The 25,905-nt window shown below is 49.2% G+C and overlaps 3 protein-coding genes across 4 annotated transcripts in view; all 3 read right to left on the reverse strand.

Annotated features, from left to right (window-relative positions):
* Window positions 1-224: 224 nt before the first annotated feature.
* On the reverse strand, window positions 225-3,625 carry rpl18 (ribosomal protein L18). The gene is made up of 7 exons (XM_084668912.1): window positions 3,535-3,625; window positions 2,696-2,782; window positions 2,371-2,478; window positions 2,139-2,237; window positions 1,268-1,391; window positions 755-824; window positions 225-364 (listed from the first exon to the last, which is right to left on the reverse strand). Exons 1-7 carry the CDS (start codon window positions 3,535-3,537, stop codon window positions 289-291), a joined length of 567 nt encoding a protein of 188 aa, XP_084525038.1. The 5' UTR covers window positions 3,538-3,625; the 3' UTR covers window positions 225-288.
* A 377-nt stretch (window positions 3,626-4,002) lies between these two features.
* LOC146301603 (mpv17-like protein) lies at window positions 4,003-5,814 on the reverse strand. 2 transcript variants are annotated; one of them, XM_084668907.1, is made up of 6 exons: window positions 5,765-5,814; window positions 5,259-5,310; window positions 4,623-5,096; window positions 4,459-4,529; window positions 4,296-4,325; window positions 4,003-4,177 (listed from the first exon to the last, which is right to left on the reverse strand). In XM_084668907.1, exons 3-6 carry the CDS (start codon window positions 5,089-5,091, stop codon window positions 4,076-4,078), a joined length of 672 nt encoding a protein of 223 aa, XP_084525033.1. In that variant the 5' UTR covers window positions 5,092-5,096; window positions 5,259-5,310; window positions 5,765-5,814; the 3' UTR covers window positions 4,003-4,075. The 2 variants fall into 2 exon arrangements, with proteins under 2 accessions (XP_084525033.1, XP_084525034.1); XM_084668908.1 differs by having other exon boundaries at window positions 5,259-5,808.
* Window positions 5,815-9,757: 3,943 nt separating this feature from the next.
* Window positions 9,758-25,905, reverse strand: part of myh14 (myosin, heavy chain 14, non-muscle) — a 34,168-nt gene continuing 18,020 nt past the window's right edge. Inside the window, exons 23-46 of the mRNA XM_084668892.1 lie at window positions 25,695-25,803; window positions 25,478-25,609; window positions 24,793-24,999; window positions 24,556-24,693; window positions 24,199-24,322; window positions 23,684-23,855; window positions 23,188-23,400; window positions 22,946-23,090; window positions 22,399-22,605; window positions 22,190-22,294; window positions 21,249-21,401; window positions 20,854-21,102; window positions 20,533-20,646; window positions 19,467-19,565; window positions 19,105-19,317; window positions 18,530-18,691; window positions 18,307-18,435; window positions 17,802-17,890; window positions 17,124-17,247; window positions 16,110-16,318; window positions 15,875-15,983; window positions 14,807-14,979; window positions 14,491-14,514; window positions 9,758-13,872 (exon numbers count right to left, since the gene is read on the reverse strand). Of these exons, the coding sequence (XP_084525018.1) occupies window positions 13,665-13,872; window positions 14,491-14,514; window positions 14,807-14,979; window positions 15,875-15,983; window positions 16,110-16,318; window positions 17,124-17,247; window positions 17,802-17,890; window positions 18,307-18,435; window positions 18,530-18,691; window positions 19,105-19,317; window positions 19,467-19,565; window positions 20,533-20,646; window positions 20,854-21,102; window positions 21,249-21,401; window positions 22,190-22,294; window positions 22,399-22,605; window positions 22,946-23,090; window positions 23,188-23,400; window positions 23,684-23,855; window positions 24,199-24,322; window positions 24,556-24,693; window positions 24,793-24,999; window positions 25,478-25,609; window positions 25,695-25,803 (3,607 nt within the window). The 3' untranslated portion in view covers window positions 9,758-13,664. The remainder of the gene's footprint in view (window positions 13,873-14,490; window positions 14,515-14,806; window positions 14,980-15,874; window positions 15,984-16,109; window positions 16,319-17,123; window positions 17,248-17,801; window positions 17,891-18,306; window positions 18,436-18,529; window positions 18,692-19,104; window positions 19,318-19,466; window positions 19,566-20,532; window positions 20,647-20,853; window positions 21,103-21,248; window positions 21,402-22,189; window positions 22,295-22,398; window positions 22,606-22,945; window positions 23,091-23,187; window positions 23,401-23,683; window positions 23,856-24,198; window positions 24,323-24,555; window positions 24,694-24,792; window positions 25,000-25,477; window positions 25,610-25,694; window positions 25,804-25,905) is intronic.

Raw genomic sequence — 25,905 nt, forward strand, 5'->3', positions numbered from 1 at the left:
AAAAATGTTTTGTTTTTCCATAGTATTTTTGATTATTCTCATAACTGGAATAAACATTTAAGTGCCCAATAGTTCTCTTCAACCTACATGGAATATGGATAGATATAGAGACTGATTATATTTATATATACATAAACACATATATATATATATTTAATATATATATGTTTATAACCATACCGAGACAAGTTCTACATTGAAAAGTACACAGCACACATGAATAATTCATTTTGTATCGTCAATCTTTATTTGCATCAGATTGCAAGGAAAACAAAAAAGACGGACACTTTAGTTCTTGTATCCACGGCTGGCTCTGCGCCCACGGGCACGCTCAAACTTCCTGCCCTTGGAGCGGATGTACGGTCTAAGAAAAAGATAAAAAATAGTTACAGCATGAATAGCACACAGGACAGCCAATTAGGTTCAGCAAGATGCCAGGACAAACAGTCATGAATAGCTTCATGTGAATACACAGGAGGAAAAAAACAGGATCTTTCATTTCTAATGGACTACAAGGAGAAACTTTCCCATTCCCCAGGCCATTAAATACAGAACAGGCATCCAACAGGCATCCAACAGGCATCCAACAGGCATCCAACAGGCATCCAACAGGCATCCAACAGGCATCCAACAGGCATCCAACAGGCATCCAACAGGCATCCAACAGGCATCCATTTCATTAGAAAAAGTTCTCTTGGTAGTTGCAGAACAATGAAAAGGAGCTGCTCCTATTGGTCAGAAACCTAACACTCACTTGGTGTGGCTGTGGGGAGTTCCGGGGGCTTTTCCAAAGTGCCTGTAGACCTCTCTTCCCTTACGAGGTCCTGAGGGCAGAGAATAGCAGTCAGTCTTCAGAAAACTTTGCCAACATTAGCTAAACAAATGTTATCCACCCAAGTTCCAATCATCCAAAATAGCTTAACAAACACTTAAATGCCCCCATCCACTGTTTCAATTCTACCTACACAGGACATGACCAGCCATATCACAGACCACAGCCATGACCCTAAAATATGTCATGGACCATGCGGACAAACATCTAAAGGACACATTTTTGTATTGTTGTAGCATGTAGTATTTACCACACTTGCAACATAGCACACAGGGAACGCCATATACATATAAGGAAAAAAACCCTGACTCGCTCCCCTTTCGACTGGTCTTTACCATAACCTTCCTACTGCAGGTGAGTTTAGACAGGACTGCAGGAAGCTCACCATAACCTTCCTACTGCAGGTGAGTTTAGACAGGACTGCAGGAAGCTCACCTGACAGCAGGACGGTGCCCTGGCCTTTGGGTGCAGCCAGAGCTAGCTGGTCAAAGGTCATGACCTGACCTCCGGCCTTCAGGATCCTGCGACGAGCCCCATCAGTCACCTTCAGAGCGCACACCTGAAACACAAGACCTGAGTACTGAGTCTCACTGCTCCACACCACCTGAATCACAAGACCAGAGTACTGAGTCTCACTGCTCCACACCACCTGAATCACAAGACCAGAGTACTGAGTCTCACTGCTCCACACCACCTGAATCACAAGACCAGAGTACTGAGTCTCACTGCTCCACACCACCTGAATCACAAGACCAGAGTACTGAGTCTCACTGCTCCACACCTCAGGTACGACACCACCTGAATCACACTACTCCTCTATGTTTGATTATGGATTTGGATGTTGGAACTCAAGTCAGTGCAAGTGCAGTACAATCAAGCACAACACATCTGTGAAGCATCCTGGGAGTTCTGATGCAGGCCCATTATGTGTCCCAGCATTCTTGAAAACGTGGATTACTCTAAGTACACAGTGCACAGTAGGCTCTACTTTTCGGAATAACTGATTTGCAAATACTTCCACTCCCTTCTATTGTAATAGCTGTTGCAACAAACCTCATCATCTGCGGCTAAAATGTTACGATTTGAAATCTTAAAACTGTTACGATGACAACTTGCTTGCCAACATTTTTACAAATACAGATTTAACTTCATCGCACCAGAACACAATGTCTCAATTAAGCCCTAGAACTTCAATGCCAGATCTAATCCTGATGTGAGGTGACATGGAAAGCACACATTTCCCCACACACCAGCACTCAATCATCATTTATTCTGTATGACAGAAACTGGACCTCAAGTATTTTACCTTAAGCTTGGGGATGTCCTGAATCCTGACATCATCGGTGATCGTTCCCACGACAACGGCGGTTCTGTTCTCACGACCGGGCATCTTCATCTTGCGGATCTGGAGAGAAAACAAGTCACAGAACGTAAAGCGACGGACAAACGGCGTGCAAAAGACAGCTTCAGACCTAAGGTGGAGGGATCCTCAGCCCGTGTGGTAGTTTAGAGACCCACAAGCTCCTCCAAGTACCCACCAGGCGAGACACGGAGATGGGAGGCCTGTTGGTCCTGCTCATGAAGAGCCTTCTGAGGATCACCTTGTTGAAGGGAGCGTTGCAGCGACGGGCCAGGAACCTGTACAGCTGAGGGGGGCACATCCTTATTAACACGCGCAGGAGGCATACCCAAGTGTTATGGCAGTTCAAGTTAGAGTTTATGGAAAGTAGAGTTTACCCCCCAAAATCAAACAACCCTGCAGCTACATCTCTAAACTCTCTTGACAAGATACATACTCTACAGTTACGAGGGGAAAAAAGGTAACTATAAACAATTATAGATAAGGTGCCATTTCAGACTCACCTTAACCAGGAGCCTCAGGTAGATGTCCTCGCTCTTAGGCTCCTTCCTGTGCACCTTGCGGTCCTTGTTGTGTCTGATGTCGACTCCCTGTGATGGTGATAAGCGTTTTACGTCAGACACAAAAATCAACCTGATACACTCAATTTAACATCACTGACATGATTTGTATAGATCCAGATCTTAAGATTATTACTATTGTGCAACCGACAACCAAATTCACGCGGCGCTGGTCTACTAATGTCAGAGTCTGTCGGACTAAATACAGGCCAACTAATCACAGCCTAGATAGTTTTACAGCATGATAGGCTCGCTGGTACGGCCAAAAACTTAACTTTAATCACTAGCTCCACCGACCCTAAAGATTGTCACTCACATTTGTTGTAGTAAACAGAAACTTGTAGCATGGGCCGGTTCAATTCACACGTTTGCAGTGACGGCCATTTCATTAGCTACAAGCTAGTACCTAGCTAGACCAAGGCGTTGATCACTACACCTTCAGAATACATTAATTCTAGTACACATATTTAACTATACACTCGCAACAACAACAGACACAACAATCTGTGCCCAACGTTTTGAATAGTGCGTCTGTAAATTAGAAGCATGCACTCGACTGCCAGGCACTTGTAGCGGTGCGCAAGACACCCGATGCTGGAAGCTAGCATACATCGAACATATGCGTAAACAAGTACATATAACTATATAACCCCAGGATTTCATTCATTACAGACTACTTAAGGTATTATGGAAGAAACTGCTATATGGTGAAACTGTACGATTGGGGATGGACTTGGATAACTCATCCAGTAGGTTTACAAAAATTCAATAGCTGTACCTACCATCTTGGACTCAGAGTGAAAAGGGAAAAGGAAGTACTTCGGTCTCGCGATAATGTTTTCTCCGAGGTGAATGAGATTTCATTGGTTCTTTTGCGCGTACTTCCTGTCTGTCACGCGACGCGTGTGCTTGTTTTTTGGCTCTGGTATAAAACTAAATACCTCACTCTTCATATTTCATTAGGCTCAAGAAACTAATTATAAAATGATAAATTATATTTACCCGTGTAGTGAGTTTCTGAGGCAAAAACATAAAATTATAAAAACAACAGTTTGGTCTTTGATGCTGAGACGTTGGATTTTTATTTATTTATTTATTATACCAGATCTTTTGGGAGTAGTTTCAGAAGCGGATATTTGAAAATGACTTGTATCAGATTAGTGAGTTATATTTCTGAATACAAAAATATATATGATGATTGTTTACCAGACGTTCAATAATAATAAACATATATATATTCAGACAGCAAAACACACATAAATTATATTTATTTATATGGGAAATGATGGAATATATGACTGTGATGAGAACCATCCCGTGGTCTCACTGTTGTCTGAAGTGGCAGAGGAACACCGTCCACACCAGGGTAATGCCACCCACAAACACTGTTCTGGCCACAGGGGGCACCAGAGAGAAGTTCACTGCCTGAGGGTAGAAATACACACAACTGCTCAGTGCCTTCATCATAATAAAATGATTGTGTGTGTTGCGTGAGAGAGTGTTTATGTGTGTCATTCTGATTATTCATAGTGTCTTCACATACCTGCATTGCGGACCAGTAGACAACCCCAGCCTGGCAAATAAATAGACAAACAGAGAAAGAGAGAGAGAGTCCGTGAAAAAGGGACATTTATGCTCTTCAATCCAACATGAATATATGGGGGTAGACAGTCTTAACTCGTCCTACAGTGCTACTTTTCTCACACCATGTATGAAGTCCTAAACTTCTGCCTCCAGTCTTCAAATGGGTCGTCTTTCTGTTCCAAAACACTAAGACCTGGAGACACACATACAGGGAACGTTTTTCTAATTATTATTTTTTTCCAAAAGAGGAATATGCATCACTCGTGAGGAAGTTCTAAAAACATACCTATGAAAAAAGCACTTATGGTCGCGGGAGCTGCAATCAATTGATCCAGTATCACTTTACCAGACACCTTCTTAGCCCCTCCCCCTGGGAACATCCTCTCCAGCCCCCTCAGCCAATGGTAGTTGAAGTTGGCATGGAAACAGAAGCCAACGACAGCCACTCTAGCAGTCTGGGACCAGTCAATTCCAGCCAACGCTGGGACAGTTTCGGTACCAGACGATGAACTAAGTTCTGCCTCACTGAGCTGTGCTGAATCCTCGGGGAGTTTTGATGTTGCATCCAGCGTCCCCTCTAGTCTGTCGTCAGACAGGTTTCCTTCAGTTCCTTCGGAGGCCATTTTGTGTCCTTTCTTCGATTTCCCTCCCAGCATGCTCTGCTGTATGAGGTCAGCGGAGGTGAACAGGGTTGTGTATCCCACCACGTTGCTGATGTATGGATAAGCCTTGAACAAGGCCCACACTCTGCTCATGGTTCCTAGATAGGAAATCAAAAACGTTGATTGAGAGAGGATGGCCACCAAACCCTCATGACTCATAAATGTCACAGATAGTTTAGGTGGAATTGTAAACATTTCAGATAAGCAACATGATGCCACTTTAAGTTACACACACTCGTTGTTGCTACATTTGAACTTACCTCAGAATGTAGCTTGACTTGCTGACTGTTTACAGCTCAGAAGCCTCCAAATCTGATTGGTTGGGTAGGACAAAAACAAGAGGGGGGGTTAAACTCTGATTCCGTGGCCGGGGGGGTCCCTTCTCAAAAGATCAAAGTTCTGTCAGAGCGGAGGTGTGATAAGCCTATCAGTAGCTCGCTCCATGGGAGGAATTTGAGAAAAGCCCAGATGGAAGAAAAGCACACGATTCACGAGAAAGTCCCGAAGAGAGAGAGAAACCTCATTAACTGCACACCGGGCAGTATGGTCCGTAGTAGACGTCCTGTATCTGACATAAGGAGATGACACAGCCTTGTGACTACACAACGACTGGGGCGTTCTGTTGGTATTATGAAGATGTGTTAACTCTTTGCAAATCTACTTATCTCTTTTGCCGACCTAATACCTTAAAACGTAAAACAAAAAGAAATGTCTGACGTCATTTCTTATTTACATGTGAGAGTCTAAGGATTATTGTTGTTCTTACCACAAATTTGTGGTCCCTCTGTCAAAAAGAATGGTCCCTGAGAGAGCTACTTCTGAGCAGTAGAGCTGCTGTATGCTGAAAGACACATGTTGCAGGACTAAAAATAGCTGCCACTCCTACAACCAGACCTCCCTGCTTTGGTTACACGTCAATAATACATTAAATTAACAATGATAAATCACAGGACTAATATTTGTGAATATCTGAAGGGATTATACAAATTAAGATTTGATCTAACTCAACTAATCTGTCCAATTATCTCTGCCTGTCGTTTGGGGCACACAAACACACACATGCACACAGATATTTGTAATGAGCATAGTCTATTCATACTGCATGCCACCATAGATATTAAAATGATCTGCTTTGGAGGCCCTTTACAGAGTCATAAAGGGCAATTTGCCGCTAGCAACCACCATAACTCTAAGATCAGAGAATGTGTTAATTGGGGCCAGAGTTTAAGTTGATCAATTAAGGGCTTGTTAACAGCCTCAACTGGTACATTTGTGTCTCTCAATACCTACCAAGCTTCCCTTAGTGTGTCACACAATGCAGACGCGTGCGCACACTTCCTGAAGCGGTTGACTTCTCAGATAATTGCCTCTCTCTATTCTGTCTCATCTAGTGTCGTCCTTTATGTCCTCTCTCTCAGAATTTGTGGTGTTGCACCTTTCTTAAGAAATGGGATTCGAGCCGAAACACCAAGGCAACGTCTGAGCTACGCTACTACATGGACTTGAGCACACACACACACACATTTACACACACACGGACACACACACACACACACACACACACACACACACAAACAAGGAAAACCCCTCCCCTTTGGATATAGTCTGTCTGTACCTTAGGCTGTGTCTGATTCCTTATTAGATTTTGAGGAGTGAGAAAGATACAAGCTTCAAGATAAGCAGGTATGACATTTTTACTTATAGCATTACACAGGTTTAGGTTAATTATGGTAATTTTTATTAATCTTTTAGTGATAATTGTTGGTTAGCCCTATGCTGTGAAATGCATGAACGTAATGGTTATAGATCAATTTTTTAATTTCTAATTTTGTACTGCAAACATTGATTATACTTAATTATCCCTTTGTTAGACTGACAATGCTTGTTTAGGTTAACAGCGACTTGTTAACCCAAACCTTTGTTGGCTCCATTTGTTAAGCGTACATACTCTAAATCCTGTTTGGGATTGTTTAAATAGCTTATTGCGTTATCGTGTTTACAGTGCACTCCATGACTGTGATACAAAATTGTTTCATATATTTGTGGATCACTGTAAGCTTCTGGTCATCACATGAGCTTTCTCTGTCAATTACTCACAGTGTCTTTTGATGGAGCCGATACTGCTGGATTGATCCGATAATTCAGGTTCTTTGTTGTCGCAGCCCTCTCAGATCTCTAATGCTTCAACGCTTTGCACCTCTATTGCTGCCCCTGCTCCTGCCCCTGCCCCTGCCTGTTCCTCTCTCCCTCTCCACCCCTCTCCTCAGATCCCACCTTGGTCTCCTTCTAGCCATGCGGCCATCCAGCTCCGTAGCTTTTGAACCTGGGATAGAGCGAGGCGCTCCCTGGGGTCGAGACCTCTTCACCTTTGTGACATCAGCAGCAGGTCACATGATGAGGACGCTTCAGAAACCCAGGAAGAACCGGCCGTCCAAACGTCAAGTCAACCACCGCCGTTTCCTACAAAACATGATCCAGAGGTGTGTAGACGTGTGAGAGAGGCAGCGTTTGGTCGCATTACTGTACATAAATGCTGTTCTTTTGCACTTTTGGTGCGAACTACATTTCATTGGCTTCGTACCTGTACTCTGCACAGTGACAATAAAGTTGAATCTAATCAAATCTAAAGAAAGTTAAAGTCTATACCAAAATGTTTCAGATTTCTTTCTTTTCGCACTTGTTCTCTTTCAACAGAAAGTTTGCGGAAATAGAAGCAGCCAACCATCAGCTTTCTTCATCCCTGTTTTCAAGAGAGGAGCACATCTTCCCGGCCTCCCCACCAGGACTTCCAGTGACCTCTGACCTGCCACACGGAACCTCCACAAAAGGTGTTGTCCACAATCCTCTAACATGAATGTATACATTTCAGAAAGACAAAATGGCTTGATTCCTAATCTCTCCTTTCTCTCTTTCCTGTATCGGCTTCTCTACCTGTAGCGGCTGATCTCGCCTTGTGCTCGCAAGAAACTGACATCAGCGCACTGAAACAGACCGAATCTGGAGACGGCTGTGAAATCAACCCGAAAGCTCAAGTGGACCAGTCCGACAACATCTCCAGCACTGCCACTGGTGACACTCTGGATGACGGAACATACCACCAGATCGTAAAAAAGGGAGATAAAATTAACGAAGAAAGTCAGTACACGTCTTTGAACTGTCCAGAGAAAAATGATAAGATTCCCCAATGGGGGGAGGTCCTTCAGACAGGATACATAAGTGATAAAAGCCCTGAGGTCCTGTTAGAGGACAGCCTTTGCAGCTGGATCGAAAGTGTCAGAGAGAAATATGACATGCAACCCAGTAGACACAACTCTGCCTCAAATAACCCGCCACTTGGTGAACACCCAAGGGCTGCTTCTCCCAACATGGATGCTGACACTGACCCGCAACTCCTACTGTCCCCACCGCTGTCCCCTCTGTCCTTAGACTCCTGTGACTTTGGGATTCAGATGATCGCAGACCTGGCAGCATATTCTCCTTCCAGTTACAGCGTGTCAGACCCTGTGGAGAACCAGAGGCTGGACGTGCTGAACCTGCTGGAGTCTGAGTTCAGTGACGGGGACTTTGGAGGCAGCATGGAGACCCAGGTCACCTTGTCAAACATGTTGGGGTGTCAGGTTGAGGCTATGGACCCAACTGGTAAGGCGCTTATTGATGACATCACCTTTACGGAGCAACCAGGAAGTTTTGTGGAGAAACTGAGGGTCCACAGCAGCGGGGACAACCCCAGATCAGGTGTGGAGCAGCTGGACTGTGAGGCTGGGCAGCGTGGGTACGAGCCTGGATACGGCCCTGGATACAGCCCTGGATACGGCCCTGGATACGAGGGCTTTGAGTCTCAGGGTTCAGCCACCAACAGTTTTATCAGCAGCGTTTCCAGAGAACAGTTCCTGCTGACTGTGGAGCCGGAGGCCACAGAGAGAGAGCTGCCATGTTCAAGGTCGACTGATCGTCTAGAAATCACCTCAAACCAGCTGTCCAGGTTCAGAGCTCACCATGGTGACGTTCCTGACCCCCGCATACTTCGAAGCACGTGTTCCCAACAGGACAGTTCCTGTTTTTTGACTAAAGGTGACGGCCATCGGGATTATACACCTTTTGGGGGTATTGCAAGATCGTTTCCTGCTCCCGTACAGAACCTTAATCAGGTGTTAACCCTGCCCCTGGAGGGGGATTGGGTGTTCCCGGATATCATGGAGGTATGGGAGTCAGATGGCTGACTTGTTAGGGAATCGGGTTAGTAATCAGAAGGTTGGCGGTTCGATTCTCGTCCGTGCCAAATGAAGTTGTGTCCTTGGGCATAGCACTTCACCCTACTTGCCTCGGGGGGAATGTCCCTGTATTTACTGTAAGTCACTCTGGATATGAGCGTCTGATAAATGACTAAATGTAGCACGGGGGTCTATCGGTAACGTGTCAGGGAATGTACATTTTGTTTAAATTCAATCGACGCCTCCGTGTGGAGTTACTGTATATTGAGACATCTTGTATAAAGCTTTGGGGGTTATGGTCAAAGGGGCATCAGCCGAACCGTTTATAAATTGTGTTTTGTTTACATTTGACAATGTTGGTATTGTTGACGTAGACATCGTTCCTTCTGTAATGACACCAAGAAACAAACATTAAATGTTTAATGACATCTAATAATATGATGTCTATTAATCGACACGATGTGAGCATAAATGTTGATCTTCTTGAGATGACGTGAATGCGAGTGGTTGTGTGTCTGTGAGTACAAACAAATTGAGTCACACAGAGATCAAAACCAAGGACATATATTAACATGAACCCCAATCAGAAGTCTTTTATAATTACAGCATCATAAACATAAAAGGCTCATAAACCACACATTTCCAAAATGTTCCAAGTTCTACAGAAGCCATGAACCAAAAAGAAACACACAAAAAAACACCTTTGAGAGCACCAGTCTTGCTTCTTCAAAACACCGCCTTATGATTAGTCTGCTGTCTCTGCCGCTTGTAAATCTCCTGAACACCACATCTTTACAACAGGCTTTATGACTGCTTTTTCTAAATGTTCATATGTGAAAACAGAGTAACAACTTACATGATTACTTTCTTAACATCTTCTTAGTTGACATCTGAATAAAATAAAGAGGACTGTACTAAGACTGACACTGATCTGACAGCTGATCTGACTGTGTAGCTCCCTCTAGTGGCGGATAAAGTGCAGTGTAGCCAGGAACTTAGAAAACCACCCCTTCACCCAGATCGCTTCAAATATTCCCTTCAGGAAAATAAAACACATAAAAGACAAAAAAAAGCTGTCACAAAGGACTAAATATATGTCGTTGTTCAGTAGTCATACACAAATTCAACCCATTCTCAACCCAAATAACCCCTGGCCGGATTAAGTTAAATGTTACTACTGCTAAGATAATCAAGCATTGGCAAATCAAATAGGAGCTCAACGTGGTGCTGGACCTAGGAACTACTGTAAAGATACAGAGGCAATGTCGTTCTGTTATGTCTGGAATCATTTAAAAAAGGTTTGTGATGCTCTTGAACAAGGGTAACCCTCAAGCTGTCTCACCCTCAAGCTGTCTCACCCTCAAGCTGTCTCACCCACAGGCTGTCTCACCCTCAGGCTGTCTCACCCTCAGGCTGTCTCACCCACAGACTGGCTCACCCTCAGGCTGTCTCACCCTCAGGCTGTCTCACCCTCAGGCTGTCTCACCCTCAAGCTGTCTCACCCACAGACTGTCTCACCCTCAGACTGTCTCACCCTCAAGCTGTCTCACCCTCAGGCTGTCTCACCCTCATTTCTGATGAGCCCACCAGGGAGGGAGAGATCCATATCATGAACCAGAGCACGGTGATTACCAATGATTTCATCATCTCTTATGTAACGAGTGGTGAATACCGAGACTACTAAGACTGTTAACTTGGCATTTTACCACCAGTCTTTTTCTAAATCCCAAATTAAACTTTTGCTCAATAGAAAAATGTTCATCTAGCATTCATAATAACAATGTGTTCATTTAGGAGGGGGGGATTCGAACCTGTAATGTCTTGATGCAGGCAAATTCTCTACCACAGATAAACACCCACACCCATGTGACAGGGCACTGTGTTTCTGTGTCTACAAACGTGGAGCTGAACCAGGCAGGTGCCTGGGAAAGCCTGTCGCCAATCAGCCACACACTAAACACCTTTACATACTGGATTATTAACAAAAACATGAATCATGCAATAGAGATGCAGGGAAACTGGGGACCATAACAAGGTGAGGGCTTGTAAGGCAGTGTCTATTCTAGACTCAGAGAGATGGCATGTTTACAGACAGAGCAGTACACATTGACCACCTTTAAAACTGACATCCCTCTGAGCAAATAAGTGTTTCACATCAGGACACTTCAAATGAACCATTTCCTTATATCAGTTTGTGATCCACATTTCACTCATGACTGTTTATATTTTGAAAATGGCAACCTTCACAGCTTTCGTTGTGAGACAAATCTAAAAACATTCCTACACCATTAGTTAAATTGACTAACTTGTGCTCAATTGTCATTGAACAATCTAATGCAGGAATAACAGGGAGAAAGAACCAGAATGTATTTTTCTGAAACTTTTAAAGAACAGATCAGAGGTAAATTGACAAATGTCCTCAACTTCTCCTCTCCCCTCCTGTCTTATCTATTGTATTCTACATGTTTTTTCTAAACTAAATCCCTTTTCTCATCCATACGCCCACCGTTTGGTTAAAACAAAAGCTTTGTTTGATAAATATTTTACATAGTTAATCAATAAAAAACAATATTACAATGTACAATATGTCTGTTCGATAAAAACAAAAGATAATTATGTATGATATGTTGAGAACGATGAGAGGAATTGGATTTTCAAAGAAATCCACGATCAGAAATGTTCCTGTTTTGCGTAAAAAGGTCATTTCAAGCTCCATAGCTAATTACAACTGTCATCTGACTTCAATTTCAGTTTGTTTCCCCAGTACAGATTCCAAACTAAACAAGCCCAAGTGACAGAGCAAAGGAGTAGATATATTCCAGTACACAGCAGCATGACAGAGCAGTCAGCCACGAGTCCCCCACGGTGGGGTCGCACAGCTCACATTTCAACCCTGTAGCAACACAGACAGACAGGCCAATCTCCACAATCATCCAGGTCAAACTCAACGCTGTTCTCTAGACACAGAACAAGACTTGGGTCAGACCATAGTTAATCTTCCTCCACATAAGTTTGTTTAAACTTACATGGCAATAAAAACAAAATCTGATAAGGGCCAACCGCACAACTATCAATAATAATCAACAATGTCTGCACATCACCGGTCAATAATAATAAAAAAATAATAATATCAGCAATAAATAACTTAATGTGTTTATGTTCATTCTGTATTTAGGTTGGCTTAGATTACATGAATTCAACTGCTCGTACATACGTTAAAGAAGCTATATACTAAGAATGTAATTAAAGAAACGACCCAGTACACTACTGCCTATGTATCTAATCTAACGATCTACACTAACTGTTGGAGAAGCTCGACTCGTCTGCAGACCTGGACGCAGAGTCAGACGGAACACGCCGTCAGCTGCATCCTGCAGGAACCAAGCAACCGTATCAGTCTAGAGGGAATACTCACATGACCGGCAATATTGAAAATAGGATACGAGTTATTGTATTGTAATCTTCAGACTGACTGTATAAATGTGCAGGAGGAGTTTAGGACCACGCTGCCCTGTTGATGCTGATCTCTGGTCAGGGCCTCTGTGGGACAGGGTAACAGAACACCGCTCATCCTGATCCTAGATCTGAGCTTAAGGATGACTAGGAGCCTGTCGTCAGTATGTTTCCATGAGAGGACACGCTGAGGTTGCTGTTGGTACAACATCAAGGTGTCCAGCAGGTGGTTTCTCTCCGTAGTGTCTGATGAGTCATACGTCTTCCACACATAGATCAGGACAGGGTTGGACAGTTTGGTTTCTAATTCAGTGAGACAGAGAACATTCTGAAATTCAAGGTAATTTAGGTAGTTTTGTCTCTCAAGCGTACAGTATATTAAAATAGAGAAGTTTTCTCTCACCGTAGGAGAGTCAACAAGTGATTGATTCACAGAAACACACACACCGCCACCGGTCTAAACGCTGTGTGACCGGTGTGTACCAGTAGACTTGCAGAATGTCACCTCACACATGCAGATACAGGGTCTTTAACCCTTTGAGGAACGGAGACAATGTAACTATGGATTTCCATTCTGGCAGCCCTATGTGGAATCAGGTAGAATGTACAAATGCTGACCCTTCTCATAGAGTTAAACATGGCTTTACATTGATTGAGCTGCAATGAGGTGTGGCAGCCATTTTGTTTCTGCCATTTAAGCACGATACAGCATCATGAGACGAGCAGACAGCCATGTTGATATAAAGGACGTTTCTGCACCGGTTTCTGGGAGTTGATGTCTCCCCAGAGATGTAAGCTCCAACACAGGGGTACGTAACTGTCAGTCAGGCGGAACTCCAGTCGAATCAGTCCTGGTTCTCCTCTCCTCCAGAAGAGAAATCTTGCTTTTGTGTGTGTGTGTGTGTGGGTGTGTGTGTGTCTCTCCTTCACCTGTCATTCAGTGCTGTTAAGGCTGTAGGAGGGCAGGGGATTCGTGTTTCAGTGTGTGTGTGTGTGTGTGTGTCACTCCGTGTTGTTAAGGGTGTAGGGTGGAGGAGGCCCAAGGCTGTTCTCTGAGGTGGGCGTGGGGGTCTCCAGCGTGGGGGTCCCCGGGGGGCCGGAGGACGGCGTTGGGGAGGCGGGGGGCTCTTCTGAATCGGAGTTCTCTAACGAGAGGTCGTCAACCAACGCTCGCCGTCCTGAACGCATCGCCAAGGGCAACGGAGCACGCCTGGTATGGAGGGAGCAGGACAGGATGCAGAGAGAGAGAGAGAGAGACATAGAGAGAGACATAGAGAGAGAGAGAGAGAGAGAGAGAGAGAGAGAGAGAGAGAGAGAGAGACATAGAGAGAGACATAGAGAGAGAGAGAGAGAGAGAGAGAGAGAGAGACATAGAGAGAGACATAGAGAGAGAGAGAGAGAGAGAGAGAGAGAGAGAGAGAGAGAGAGAGAGAGAGAGAGAGAGAGAGAGAGAGAGAGAGAGAGAGAGAGAGAGAGAGAGAGAGAGAGGGGGAAAGGAAGTGAGAAGGAATCTAAAATCTCGTACATCAATATTACCCTCTCTTTACTTTATTTTCCATGGGAGAGTAATACTTTCTAGCAGGGGTTTTCAAATCAACAGTTTGTAACTACATTCCTATAAACATAGTTTACTAACTACATGTCCAAACTAAGACTGATTGATCGCATCAATGACACACTCATTAAAATGCAGTAGCAGGGTTCAATCATGCCAAAAACTAGTCTGATGCTCCACATTTCAACACAGCTCTCTTCCAGACAACGTGATTGACATGAAGAGTCTCTAAAGTTGACTTAAAGACACACAGAAACACACAGGGCGACCTACTTATCTGGCTTCCATTCGGGGATGCTGAGTGGAGGTGTGCAGACAAACAGATGGACAGTGTGTGAGGGTTAGATGACGGACGGACGGAATAACAACAGAAAAAACAAAAAACAGAAATGATAACGGAAATCGAAACACGATTTGTCGAACATGTCAGCACTCTGAATGGTACTCTCAAATCTCTCCATCTCACACACACACACACACACAGACACACACACACACACGGACACACACACAGACAGACACACACAGACAGACACACACAGACAGACACACAGACAGACACACACAGACACGCAGCTGTGGGGTGTACCTGAGCTGGCTGCGCAGAGCGGTGATCTCCCGGGTCATGCTCTGGCTGCTGTCTGTCATCTCCTCCAGCTCCCGCTGCAGCTTCCTCCTCTGGGCGTTGGAGCGCGAGTTCTCCTCCTCCACCTCCTCCAGCTGCCTCTTCAGCTGACGCAAGCGACCCAGGGACTTGTCCAACTGACAGGAGGAGGGTGGGGAGGGAGGAGGGTGGGGAGGGAGGAGGGTGGGGAGGAGGGTGGGGAGGAGGGTGGGGAGGAGGGTGGGGAGGAGGGTGGGGAGGAGGGTGGGGAGGAGGGTGGGGAGGGAGGAGGGTGGGGAGGAGGGTGGGGAGGAGGGTGGGGAGGAGGGTGGGGTGAGAGTGGAGAAGGGGTGGGGTGGATGGGGGTGAAGGCAGGAGAGAGCAGGGCGGAGATGGAAAGAGAGGGGTGGATTAAGATCAGAACAGGGTGTGTAACAGGGATCAGGAGGATTACATTATTTTAGAGGACTTCTGGTTTTCAGATCCCAACCCTCCTCCTATCCCTAAAATGAGAGATTATTCTGGGAGAGGAACATAACCCCTACCTTGCCCCCAAACAGATGCCTGAGTTGGATTAGAATTAGGCTGGATGGAGCACACAGCAAAAAAGCTCCCGTATTTGGGATGATAACTTCATCTTGACCCCTACTGTGCTCCAGAGCTTAGCCATACAACACCAAATCTGTGGTTGCCGACACACACAGGTCTGTCTGGTTGTGTCTGCTCTGTACTGGGGATACAGACTGGCTCTATGGTCTAACCCAGTGGTTCCCAATCCGGTCCTTAGGGCACCCCTGTCCTGCATGTTTTAGATGTTTCCCTGCTCCAACACACCTGATTCAAATGAATGGTCATAAGCAGGCTTCTGCAGAGCTGGATGACGACCCATTCATTTGAATCAGGTGTGTTGGAGCAGGGAAACATCTAAAACATGCAGGACAGGGGTGCCCTGAGGACCAGGGTTGGGAACCACTGGTCTAACCTCAGATGTGGGTGAGTGTTCTGTGCTGCCCCCTGCTGGCCGAGCCAGGCGTGAGCAGTGGGAGGGTGTACCTGTTCTCTGTACTGGTCTGCATGTCTCCTCTCGTCATCCGCCTGCATCATCACCTCCTTCAGCTTCTTCTCCGTCTTGCGCACCAGCTTGTTGGCTATGGCTCTCTCTCTGCAGGGGAGGGGTCAAGCTTAGACACTCACAGAGAGAGAGACACGAAGAAGAAGGAGAGAGGAGGTGTGGAAGCTGGACGTGTGTGTGTGTGTGTGTGTGTGTGTGTAGACACGTGTCTCTCACTGTCTCTCCTGCTCCAGCTGCTCCTCCATGGTGTCTATCTTGGCCTCCAGGGCGGCGACACTGAGCCTGTGCTTGCCCCTCACAGCCCCCTCCATCTCCCCCAGGCGAGACTTCAGGTCCTTGTTCTGCTTCTCCAGCTGCTCCCGGGCCCCCTCGGCCTTCTGGGTCAGCGTGCGCTCACCCTGCAGCTGCACCGTCATGGTCTCCACCTGCAGGCCGGACCCCAAGCCTTTCTGAGCATGTCGTGTGTAGGTGGGATGCACGTGTGTCTTTGCTGTGTGGTGGGTGGGTGGTGTGTGTGTGTACCTGCAGTGTGGTGTGTGTGTGTGTACCTTCAGTGTGTGTGTGTGTGTGTACCTGCAGTGTGTGTGTGTGTGTGTGTACCTGCAGTGTGGTGTGTGTACCTTCAGTGTGTGTGTGTGTGTGTGTGTACCTGCAGTGTGTGTGTGTACCTGCAGTGTGGTGTGTGTGTGTACCTGCAGTGTGGTGTGTGTACCTTCAGTGTGTGTGTGTGTGTGTACCTGCAGTGTGTGTGTGTGTGTGTACCTGCAGTGTGGTGTGTGTGTGTACCTGCAGTGTGGTGTGTGTGTGTGTGTGTACCTGCAGTGTGTGTGTGTGTGTGTACCTACAGTGTGGTGTGTGTGTACCTGCAGTGTGGTGTGTGTGTGTGTGTGTACCTGCAGTGTGTGTGTGTGTGTGTACCTTCAGTGTGTGTGTGTGTGTGTGTACCTGCAGTGTGTGTGTGTGTGTGTACCTTCAGTGTGTGTGTGTGTGTGTACCTTCAGTGTGTGTGTGTGTGTGTACCTTCAGTGTGTGTGTGTGTGTGTACCTTCAGTGTGTGTGTGTGTGTACCTGCAGTGTGTGTGTGTGTGTGTGTGTACCTGCAGTGTGGTGTTTGTGTGTGTGTGTACCTGCAGTGTGTGTGTGTGTGTGTGTACCTGCAGTGTGTGTGTGTGTGTACCTGCAGTGTGTGTGTGTGTGTACCTGCAGTGTGGTGTTTGTGTGTGTGTGTACCTGCAGTGTGGTCTTCCTGTGCCTCTCAGCAATGAGCTCAGCGTTTCCCTGCTCTTCCTCCAGCTCCTCCTCCAGCTGGGTGATTCGTGCCTCCAGCCTCCTCTTCTCGTCAGACAGAGCAGTCCTGAAATCACGTGCGAATAACAGACATGGTGAGACAGGGTTTGAAATGAACTATTTTATTTGGTAGCACCGCCAAAATTGAAGAGCACCCAGCGAAAATGTTGTCTTTTCAGCTCTTGAAATTGTGCGCGCTAGTTAACTCTCTGTTACGTGACAACAGAGCGATTGACGGCTAATATTAACCAATCTGAAATCTGCATTAAGTTACGAACATAAAGATGAAGTTTAATTGGGCAGTAACATTAGCACTAGCTAGGCTAGCCCTGTGATCGGTCGTTGAAAAACCATCTGAGTTTAGGGTTAAGAGAGCAGTAGCTAATGGTTACAGTCGTACGTTCACGTTTCAGACTTTTTTTCTTTAAACGTATCACTGTCGTGTGCAGCCAATCAGCGAGTGTTTTGGTTTTCAAACAGATCTAACCATATTTGCACGTTATTTGAAATGCTTCTTAATATATTTTGAGGTTACACAGATATGATTTCGCCTTGCGACACACAAACAACACACGTAAACGGACAAAACAGACACACAGTCCAAGTTGTGGAAATACTGACTTTCCAGCGGAGTTGTTGACGATCTCATCGGCCATCTCGTCTCTCTCCTGCTGGGCCTGCCTCCGCAGGCGCTCGGACACAGACAGCTCCTACACAGAGAGCAGAGATGACAAATAACACACATCCTTCGAGTACAAGTACAGATACTCGTGTTTTAAAAGACTGTTGAAGTACTGACTACACTTTTTCACTCAAGTGAGAGGAGAGGGTAAAGCAGACAAGCCTAAAACAGAGTACAGAGTGTTTTTTTCCCCAACCTTTCAAAACAATTTTTGTTTCTAAACTTTTTTTTCTCCACACACAACATGACCCAATATAAAAATAAATAATTAAGAAACTTTTTTTCGATTTCACACCCACACAACAAACACACCCACAACAAACACACACACACAACAAACACACACACACAACAAACACACACACAACAAACACACACACAACAAACACACACACACAACAAACACACACACAACAAACACACACACAACAAACACACACACACCTCTGTGAGTTGCAGAAGCTCAGCCTCCAGTGTCTGCAGACGCTTCTCGCTGTCTTTTGATTGGGCGACGATTTCGTCACGAGCCAGCTTAGTCTCGTCCAGCTCCCGGACAAGTTCTTTCACCTGAGCCTGAGACAACAAACAAGTGTTCTTGACATCCTTCCCCCAAACTGTAGGCTGACCATAACTAATAACTAAACAAACCCTGATTTTCTTTCTTTACCTGCATTCGACGCATCTGCCTAAGCCCCTCCTCCCTGCCGCGATTGGCTGTCTCCACATGGGCTTCCGCCTCCTGAAGCTCCGCCTCCAGCTGCTTCTTGACGGACATGGCCTGAGAGCGCTGGCTCCTCTCCTCCTCCAGCAGGGTCTCCAGCTCTCTCACCTGGGAGAGGGGGAGGAGGGGGGAGAGGAGAGGGAGAGAGGAGAGGAGAGGGGAGGGGGAGAGAAGGGGAGAGGAGAGGGGGTGGAGGGTCAGAGGAAGGGAAGAGGGGGAGGAGAGGGGGAGGAAGGGGAGGGGAAGGGGAGAGGGGGAGGAGAGGGGGAGGAGGGTCAGAGGAAGGAGAGAGAAGGGGAAGGAGAGGAAGAGGAGAAGGGAGAGGGGGAGGAAGGGGAGAGGGGGAAGAGAGGGGGAGGAAGGGGAGAGGGGGAGGAGGAAGAGGGCGAGAGGGAGGGAGAGAGAGAAAAGGAGAAGAGGATAGGGTTACATGACTTGAAAACTGTACACTAAACGCTAGTGAGATCTTATTTTAAATCAAATCAAAATGCCACTGTTTCTCCGCCTGTCTGCTGCCACACCTGTTTGCTGAGGCCCCTCCTCTTCTCTTCTCCCTTCTCCTCCTTGGTGCTGATCTCTCTCTCAAACTGGGCCCTGAGGGCCTGCAGGGTGACCTCCAGCCTCAGCCTCGAGTTCTCGGCCTCCCCCAGCTCCTCCTCCAGCTCCTGGGTCTGGACGCGCAGAGACTGGGCCTCTGTCTCCAGGGCCCGGCGGGAACGCTCCAACTCGTGCACCTGATGAGAAGGAGAGGATGAAAACTGATTACAAATATCACAGGGAGGGATGGGAAGAGACAGACAGAGAGAGAGACAGACAGAAACAGACAGACAGAGAGATAGACAGACAGAGAGACAGACAGACAGACAGACAGAAGCAGTCGTACGTTCTTCCCCACGTCGTCCTGCTGGTTGACCAGCTGCTCCATGTCCAGACGTAGCTGCTTATTGGCTCTCTCTAGCTCCTCCCTCTGGTCCTGAGCCTCCTACAAACAACCAATGGATGAAAAGAAAGTTTCAAAAGACAAGATACTTACAAGCAGGAACATTAACTCAGCCCCTTTGATGAACCCCCTGTACTGTGTAACACACCTGTAACCAGGCATGCTCTCCCTGCTGTACTGTGTAACACACCTGTAACCAGGCATGCTTTCCCTGCTGTACTGTGTAACACACCTGTAACCAGGCATGCTCTCCCTGCTGTACTGTGTAACACACCTGTAACCAGGCGTGCTCTCCCTGCTGTACTGTGTAACACACCTGTAACCAGGCATGCTCTCCCTGCTGTAGTGTAACACACCTGTAACCAGGCATGCTCTCCCTGCTGTAGTGTAACACACCTGTAACCAGGCATGCTCTCCCTGCTGTACTGTGTAACACACCTGTAACCCGGCATTCTCTCCCTGCTGTAGTGTAACACACCTGTAACCAGGCATGCTTTCCCTGCTGTACTGTGTAACACACCTGTAACCAGGCATGCTCTCCCTGCTGTACTGTGTTACACACCTGTAACCAGACATGCTCTCCCTGCTGTACTGTGTAACACACCTGTAACCAGGCATGCTCTCCATGGTGTAGTGTAACACACCTGTAACCAGACATGCTCTCCCTGCTGTACTGTGTTACACACCTGTAACCAGACATGCTCTCCCTGCTCTAGTGTGTAACACACCTGTAACCAGGCATGCTCTCCCTGCTGTACTGTGTAACACACCTGTAACCAGGCGTGCTCTCCCTGCTGTACTGTGTAACACACCTGTAACCAGGCATGCTCTCCCTGCTGTAGTGTAACACACCTGTAACCAGGCATGCTCTCCCTGCTGTAGTGTAACACACCTGTAACCAGGCATGCTCTCCCTGCTGTAGTGTAACACACCTGTAACCAGGCATGCTCTCCCTGCTGTACTGTGTAACACACCTGTAACCAGGCATGCTCTCCATGGTGTAGTGTACCTGCAGGGCTCGTGCCAGGGCGAGGGAGCGGGTCTCCTTTTCCCGGCTGTCTGCCTCGGCCCGGTCTCTCTCCTCCGCCAGCCTGGCGCTCACTGCTTTCTCTTCCGCCAGGCACTGAGGGGGCAGAGGTAGAGGGGGCAAAGGTCAAGGTGGGCACAGGTCAAAACCACGGAAGCGCTTAGCAGAGAGACCGTGGTAGGAGATTCGGCGCTTCTACTTGGTCAACTTCCTGTGACCCCCCCCCCATACACACATACACACACACACACAGTTTCAGAGCTCGAGTGCCCCCCCCCCCCCTTTGTGACCTTTGAACTGTACCTGGTCGAACTTCTTCTGCCTCTTCTCCAGAGCGGTGCAGTTCTGCCTCTCTCTCTGCAGCGCCAGCGTCATGTCCTCGATCTCCTCCCTCAGACGCTCCCTCTGCCTCTCCAGACGCTCCTTCTCCTCCTCCTTCTGCCTCTCCCGCTGCACGCCGCTGTCCAGCTCCCGCTGCAGCTTCCTGCGCGCCTCCTCCCCCGCCTCCACGGCCGCGCTCACCTCCTCCGACTGCTTACGAAGCTCAGCCAGCTGGGGGGGGGGGGATGTAAGGCTAGTTAGTTAGCGAGTTAGCTACCATGCTAGTCAAGGGCGGTTCTGAGGCGGGACCTCGCCTGATGCTAGTTAGCAAGGTAGCTAGTTAGCTAGCGACTTGGGCTAGCTTGAAGCTGCTCTACCTGCTGAGTGAGAGTCTGTATCTGGCGAGTCAGCTCCTTGGCTCTCTCCTCCTCCTCCTCCACCCGCTCCATCAGGCCGTTCCTCTCCTCCTCCATCGCCCGCACGCGCGAGCCCAGAGCCAGCTTCTGACGGGTCTCATCCTGCAGCAGCTCCTGAGGTGAGGAGAGGAGGGCATGAGGTGAGGAGGAGAGGAGAGGAAAGGAGGGGAGGAGAGGAGGGCATGAGGTGAGGAGGAGAGGAGAGGAAAGGAGGAGAGGAGAGGAGGGCATGAGGTGAGGAGGAGAGGAGAGAAAAGGAGGGGAGGAGGGCATGAGGAGAGGAGGAGAGGAGAGGAGGGGAGGAGAGGAGAGGAGGGCATGAGGTGAGGAGGAGAGGAGAGAAAAGGAGGGGAGGAGGGCATGAGGAGAGGAGGGGAGGAGGGCATGAGGAGAGGAGGAGAGGAGAGGAGAGGAGAGGAGAGGAGAGGAGGGGAGGAGAGGAGGGGAGGAGAGGAGAGGAGGGGAGGAGAGGAGGGCATGAGGAGAGGAGAGGAGAGAGGGGAGGAGGAGAGGAGGGGAGGAGAGGAGGGCATGAGGAGAGGAGGGGAGGGGAGGAGGGCATGAGGAGAGGAGGAGAGGAGGGGAGGAGGAGGAGGAGAGGAGGGCATGAGGAGAGGAGGGGAGGAGGGGAGGGGAGGGGAGGAGAGGAGGGCATGAGGAGAGGAGAGGAGAGAGGGGAGGAGGAGAGGAGGGGAGGAGAGGAGGGCATGAGGAGAGGAGGGGAGGGGAGGAGGGCATGAGGAGAGGAGGAGAGGAAGGGAGGAGGAGGAGGAGAGGAGGGCATGAGGAGAGGAGGGGAGGAGGAGGAGGAGAGGAGGGCATGAGGAGAGGAGAGGAGGAGAGGAGGGGAGGAGGAGAGGAGGAGGGGGGGGTGTGTCTGTGTGTGTGTGAGTGTGTGTTACCTGAGCGTCATGCAGCTGGCTCTCCAGAGTGCTGACCTCCTTGCTGAGTCGAAGGGACTTGGAGTCAGAGGAGGTCAGAGAGCTGGAGATGGACTCAATCTCAGACTGCAAGACAGACACAAGGAGTCATTCACATTATTGCTCTAAACCCCCCCTTCTGATTCAAGTCACACTGTTCACTGAGGCATACTCTGATCCCCTCCCCTCACCTGTAGTTTGTGCAGACGCTCCTCCCTCTCCTCCCTCTCCCTGTCGGCCTGGGCCAGGCGTGTGCTCAGCTCCTGCAGCTGGCCCTCGGCCCTCTTGCGGCCCCTCTCGCTCTCCAGGCGGCCCCCCTGCAGGGCCTTGAGCTCGGACGACAGGTTCAGCCTCTCCTCCTCCAGCACAGTCTTGGCCTTCTCCAGGGACTGGCGCGCCTGGGGGCCACAGAGCAGCACTCAGCAAATACACACCTGGGTGAGTGTGTGTGTGTGTACACACCTGGGTGAGTGTGTGTGTGTGTGTGTACACACCTGGGTGAGTGTGTGTGTGTGTGTGTACACACCTGGGTGAGTGTGTGTGTGTGTACACACCTGGGTGAGTGTGTGTGTGTACACACCTGGGTGAGTGTGTGTGTGTGTGTGTACACACCTGGGTGAGTGTGTGTGTGTTTAAGAGCGTATTCACTGGATGAGTGCGTTGTGTGGGTACACACAGGTGTGCGAGCCCTGAATGTGTGTGTGTGTGTGTGTGTGGTTGTGTTGCTGCGTGCCTCACCCTCTTGCTGTTGTCCAGCTGCTCCTGCAGGTTGTCTATAGCAGCACAGTGTTTGACCCTGAGGTCAGACAGCTGCACCTCGTGACGCCTCGCCTCCTCCTCCACACACCTCTGGAGCTCTCCTAGCTCCGCCTCCCTGCGAGATCTACGCACACACACACACACACACAGGCTCAGTACGTGTCTGAAGCTACACAGGAGCAGCCCGTCATGGGAGTACGCTACACCCCCACCCCCTCCACCTGAGCTCCTGCTGTGCGGCGGTGGTGTCCAGCGTGTCCTCCAGCTCTGTCCTCAGAGCCTCCAGCTCCTCCCCCAGGTCCCGCCTCTGCTTCTCCGCCCGCTCTCTCATCCCTCGCTCGTTGTCCACCTCCTCCTTCAGCTCCGACACCTGAGACATGGCCTCCCGCAGGGCCCTCTGGGCCTCCGCCCGCCGCGCCCCCTCCTCCTCCAGCCTGGAGGAGGGAGGGAGGGAGGGAGGGAGGGAGGGAGGGAGGGAGGGAGGGAGGGAGGGAGGGAGGGAGGGAGGGAGGGAGGGAGGGAGGGAGGGAGGGAGGGAGGGAGGGAGGGAGGGAGGGAGGGAGGGAGGGAGGGAGGGAGGGGGAGACACAGGAGGAAACGAGAGGGATGTTCCATGTTCTCCTGAAAAATCATGCTGTGTGTGTGTGTGTGTGAGGGACGGTTTGAGCTTGTGTGTGTGAGAGAGTGTGTTTATCTGCTTGTGTGTGTGTGTCTCACCGGCCCTGCAGCGTGGTGATCTCCTTCTCCTTCTGGGCCAGACTCCCCCTCAGCTCAGCTGCCAGCAGGCCCAGGTCAGAGAGCTGCTCCTGGGCCTCCTGCGCCTCCCCCTCCATCCTCCTCCTCCACTTCTCCTGCTCCAGCCGGCCCTGCTCCTCCCGCTTCAGACGCTCTGCAGGGGGGAGTGGCAGAGGGTTACAACCACGCAGAGACAGACAGGGTCAGGGCATGGTGGAGTGTGGAGATGGATTTGTGAGGTGAGGTGGTGTTGATATACTGTTGGGTGGTGTTAGATAGTGTTGGGTGGTGTTGATATAGTGTTGGCTGGTGTTAGATAGTGTTGGCTGGTGTTAGTGTTGAGGTGGTGTTAGATAGTGTTGGGTGGTGTTGAGGTGGTGTTGAGTGGTGTTGAAAAGGTTACCTTCCAGGGTTAGGGTTATAGTGTTGGCTGATGTTAGTGTTGAGTGTTGTTGAGGTGGTGTTGATATAGTGTTGAGTGGTGTTGAGAAGGTTACCTTCCAGGTCAGCAATCATGGCCTCCTGCTTGTTCTTCAGTTTGTTCAAACTCTTGGTCTTCTCCTCTTCCTCGGCCAGGCTGTCGCTCACCTCGCTGAGCCGCTCCTCCAGATGTTTCTTTTCCTGCAGAGAGGAGAGGAGGGAGAAGAACAGAGGAAGAGAGGAGGGAGAAGAAGAGAGGAGAGGAGGGAGAAGAACAGAGGAGAGGAGGGAGAAGAAGAGAGAGGAGGGAGAAGAAGAGAGAGGAGAGGAGGGAGAAGAAAGAGGAGGAGGGATGATGGGTTGAGTGGTTAACAGAAGGAGCACGCTGGCGTGATGCAGCCTCCTGAGAGGGGAGGTGATGAACGCCTCCTCACCTTGCTGAGTCGGTCTCTCTGCTCGACGGCGGTCAGCATGTCCGTCTCCAGGCTCTTCACCTTGGTCTCCAGGGTGACCTTCTCCAGCAGGAGGCGCTGCCTGGCCCCCTCCTCCTCCTCCAGCTGCTCCTCCAGGTCCTGCCACACAGGAGGAGGAGGATGGAGAGGAGGACGGTTAAATCAGCGCAGACGTCAAACAGTCCTGGGTGTCGTGAGGAACAGGACGGCTTTGGCTACCTGCACGTGCTGCTGCATCTTCTTCTTCTCATTGGTCAGCTGGACGCCCCTCTCCTCCTCCTCCTCCAATCGTCCCTCCAGCTCGCCCAGCACTTCCTCCAGCTCCTGCTTCCTGCTGGCCAGCCTGGCCCTCATCTCCTCCGCCTCCGCAAACAGCTCCGCCTCCGCCTGCAGCTGGTCCGTCAGCACGGACTTCTCCTCCAGAAGCTGAGAGAGGAGAGAGGAGAGAGGAGGAGAGATGAAGAGAGAGGAGGAGAGATGAGGAGAGATGGAGGAGAGAGGAGGAGAGAGTAGGAGAGAGGAGGAGAGATGGAGGAGAGAGGAGGAGAGAGGAGGAGAAAGGAGGAGAGAGGAGGAGAGATGGAGGAGAGAGGAGGAGAGAGGAGAGATAAGGAGAGATGAGGAGAGAGGAGGAGAGATGAGGAGAGATGAGGAGAGAGGAGGAGGAGAGAGGAGGAGAGAGGAGGAGAGATGGAGGAGAGGAGGACAGATGGAGGAGAGAGGAGGAGGAGAGAGGAGAGATGAGGAGAAATGAAGAGAGATAGGATGAGAGCGACTGCTTACATGTTTTCAATCACGGGATGGTAAGACAACGAGGACATGGTGGAGGGAGAAAAAGGGAAGGAGAGCAAAACAAAGAGAGCGAGAGCGAGCGGTGTGGAGACAGGAAGTGAGGAGTGCGTACCTGCACGTGCTTCCTGTCCAGCTCAGAGAAGTCCTGCTCCACCATGAGCAGCTTGTCTTTGGCCTTGGTCAGCTCTGCCTCCCTCACCTGGATCTCTTCGTCCTGACGAGTCACCTGCAGCAGGGGCTTCACCTGGGGGGCAGGGGTCACACAGGGCTCAATACAGGCTCCTCTTCATCCACAGGATGGACAACACGACGTGTCTGTGTGTGTGTACCTTGGTGAACAGCCTCCACCACTGCCAGTTCCTGAGCTTGAGGTAGGCAGCACAGTTTCTCTGCATCACCCTCATAGCACTCAGCTGCTGCTGTTTCTTCAGGAAGGCCCTGAACACACACACACACACACGTGAACACACACACACACACACACACACACACAGGTGAACACACACACGCACACACACAGGTGAACACACACACACACAG

Source organism: Hypomesus nipponensis, chromosome 2, assembly GCF_054491055.1.
Source record: "Hypomesus nipponensis isolate SF chromosome 2, ASM5449105v1, whole genome shotgun sequence".
In the NCBI taxonomy this organism is placed as follows: Eukaryota; Metazoa; Chordata; class Actinopteri; order Osmeriformes; family Osmeridae; genus Hypomesus; species Hypomesus nipponensis.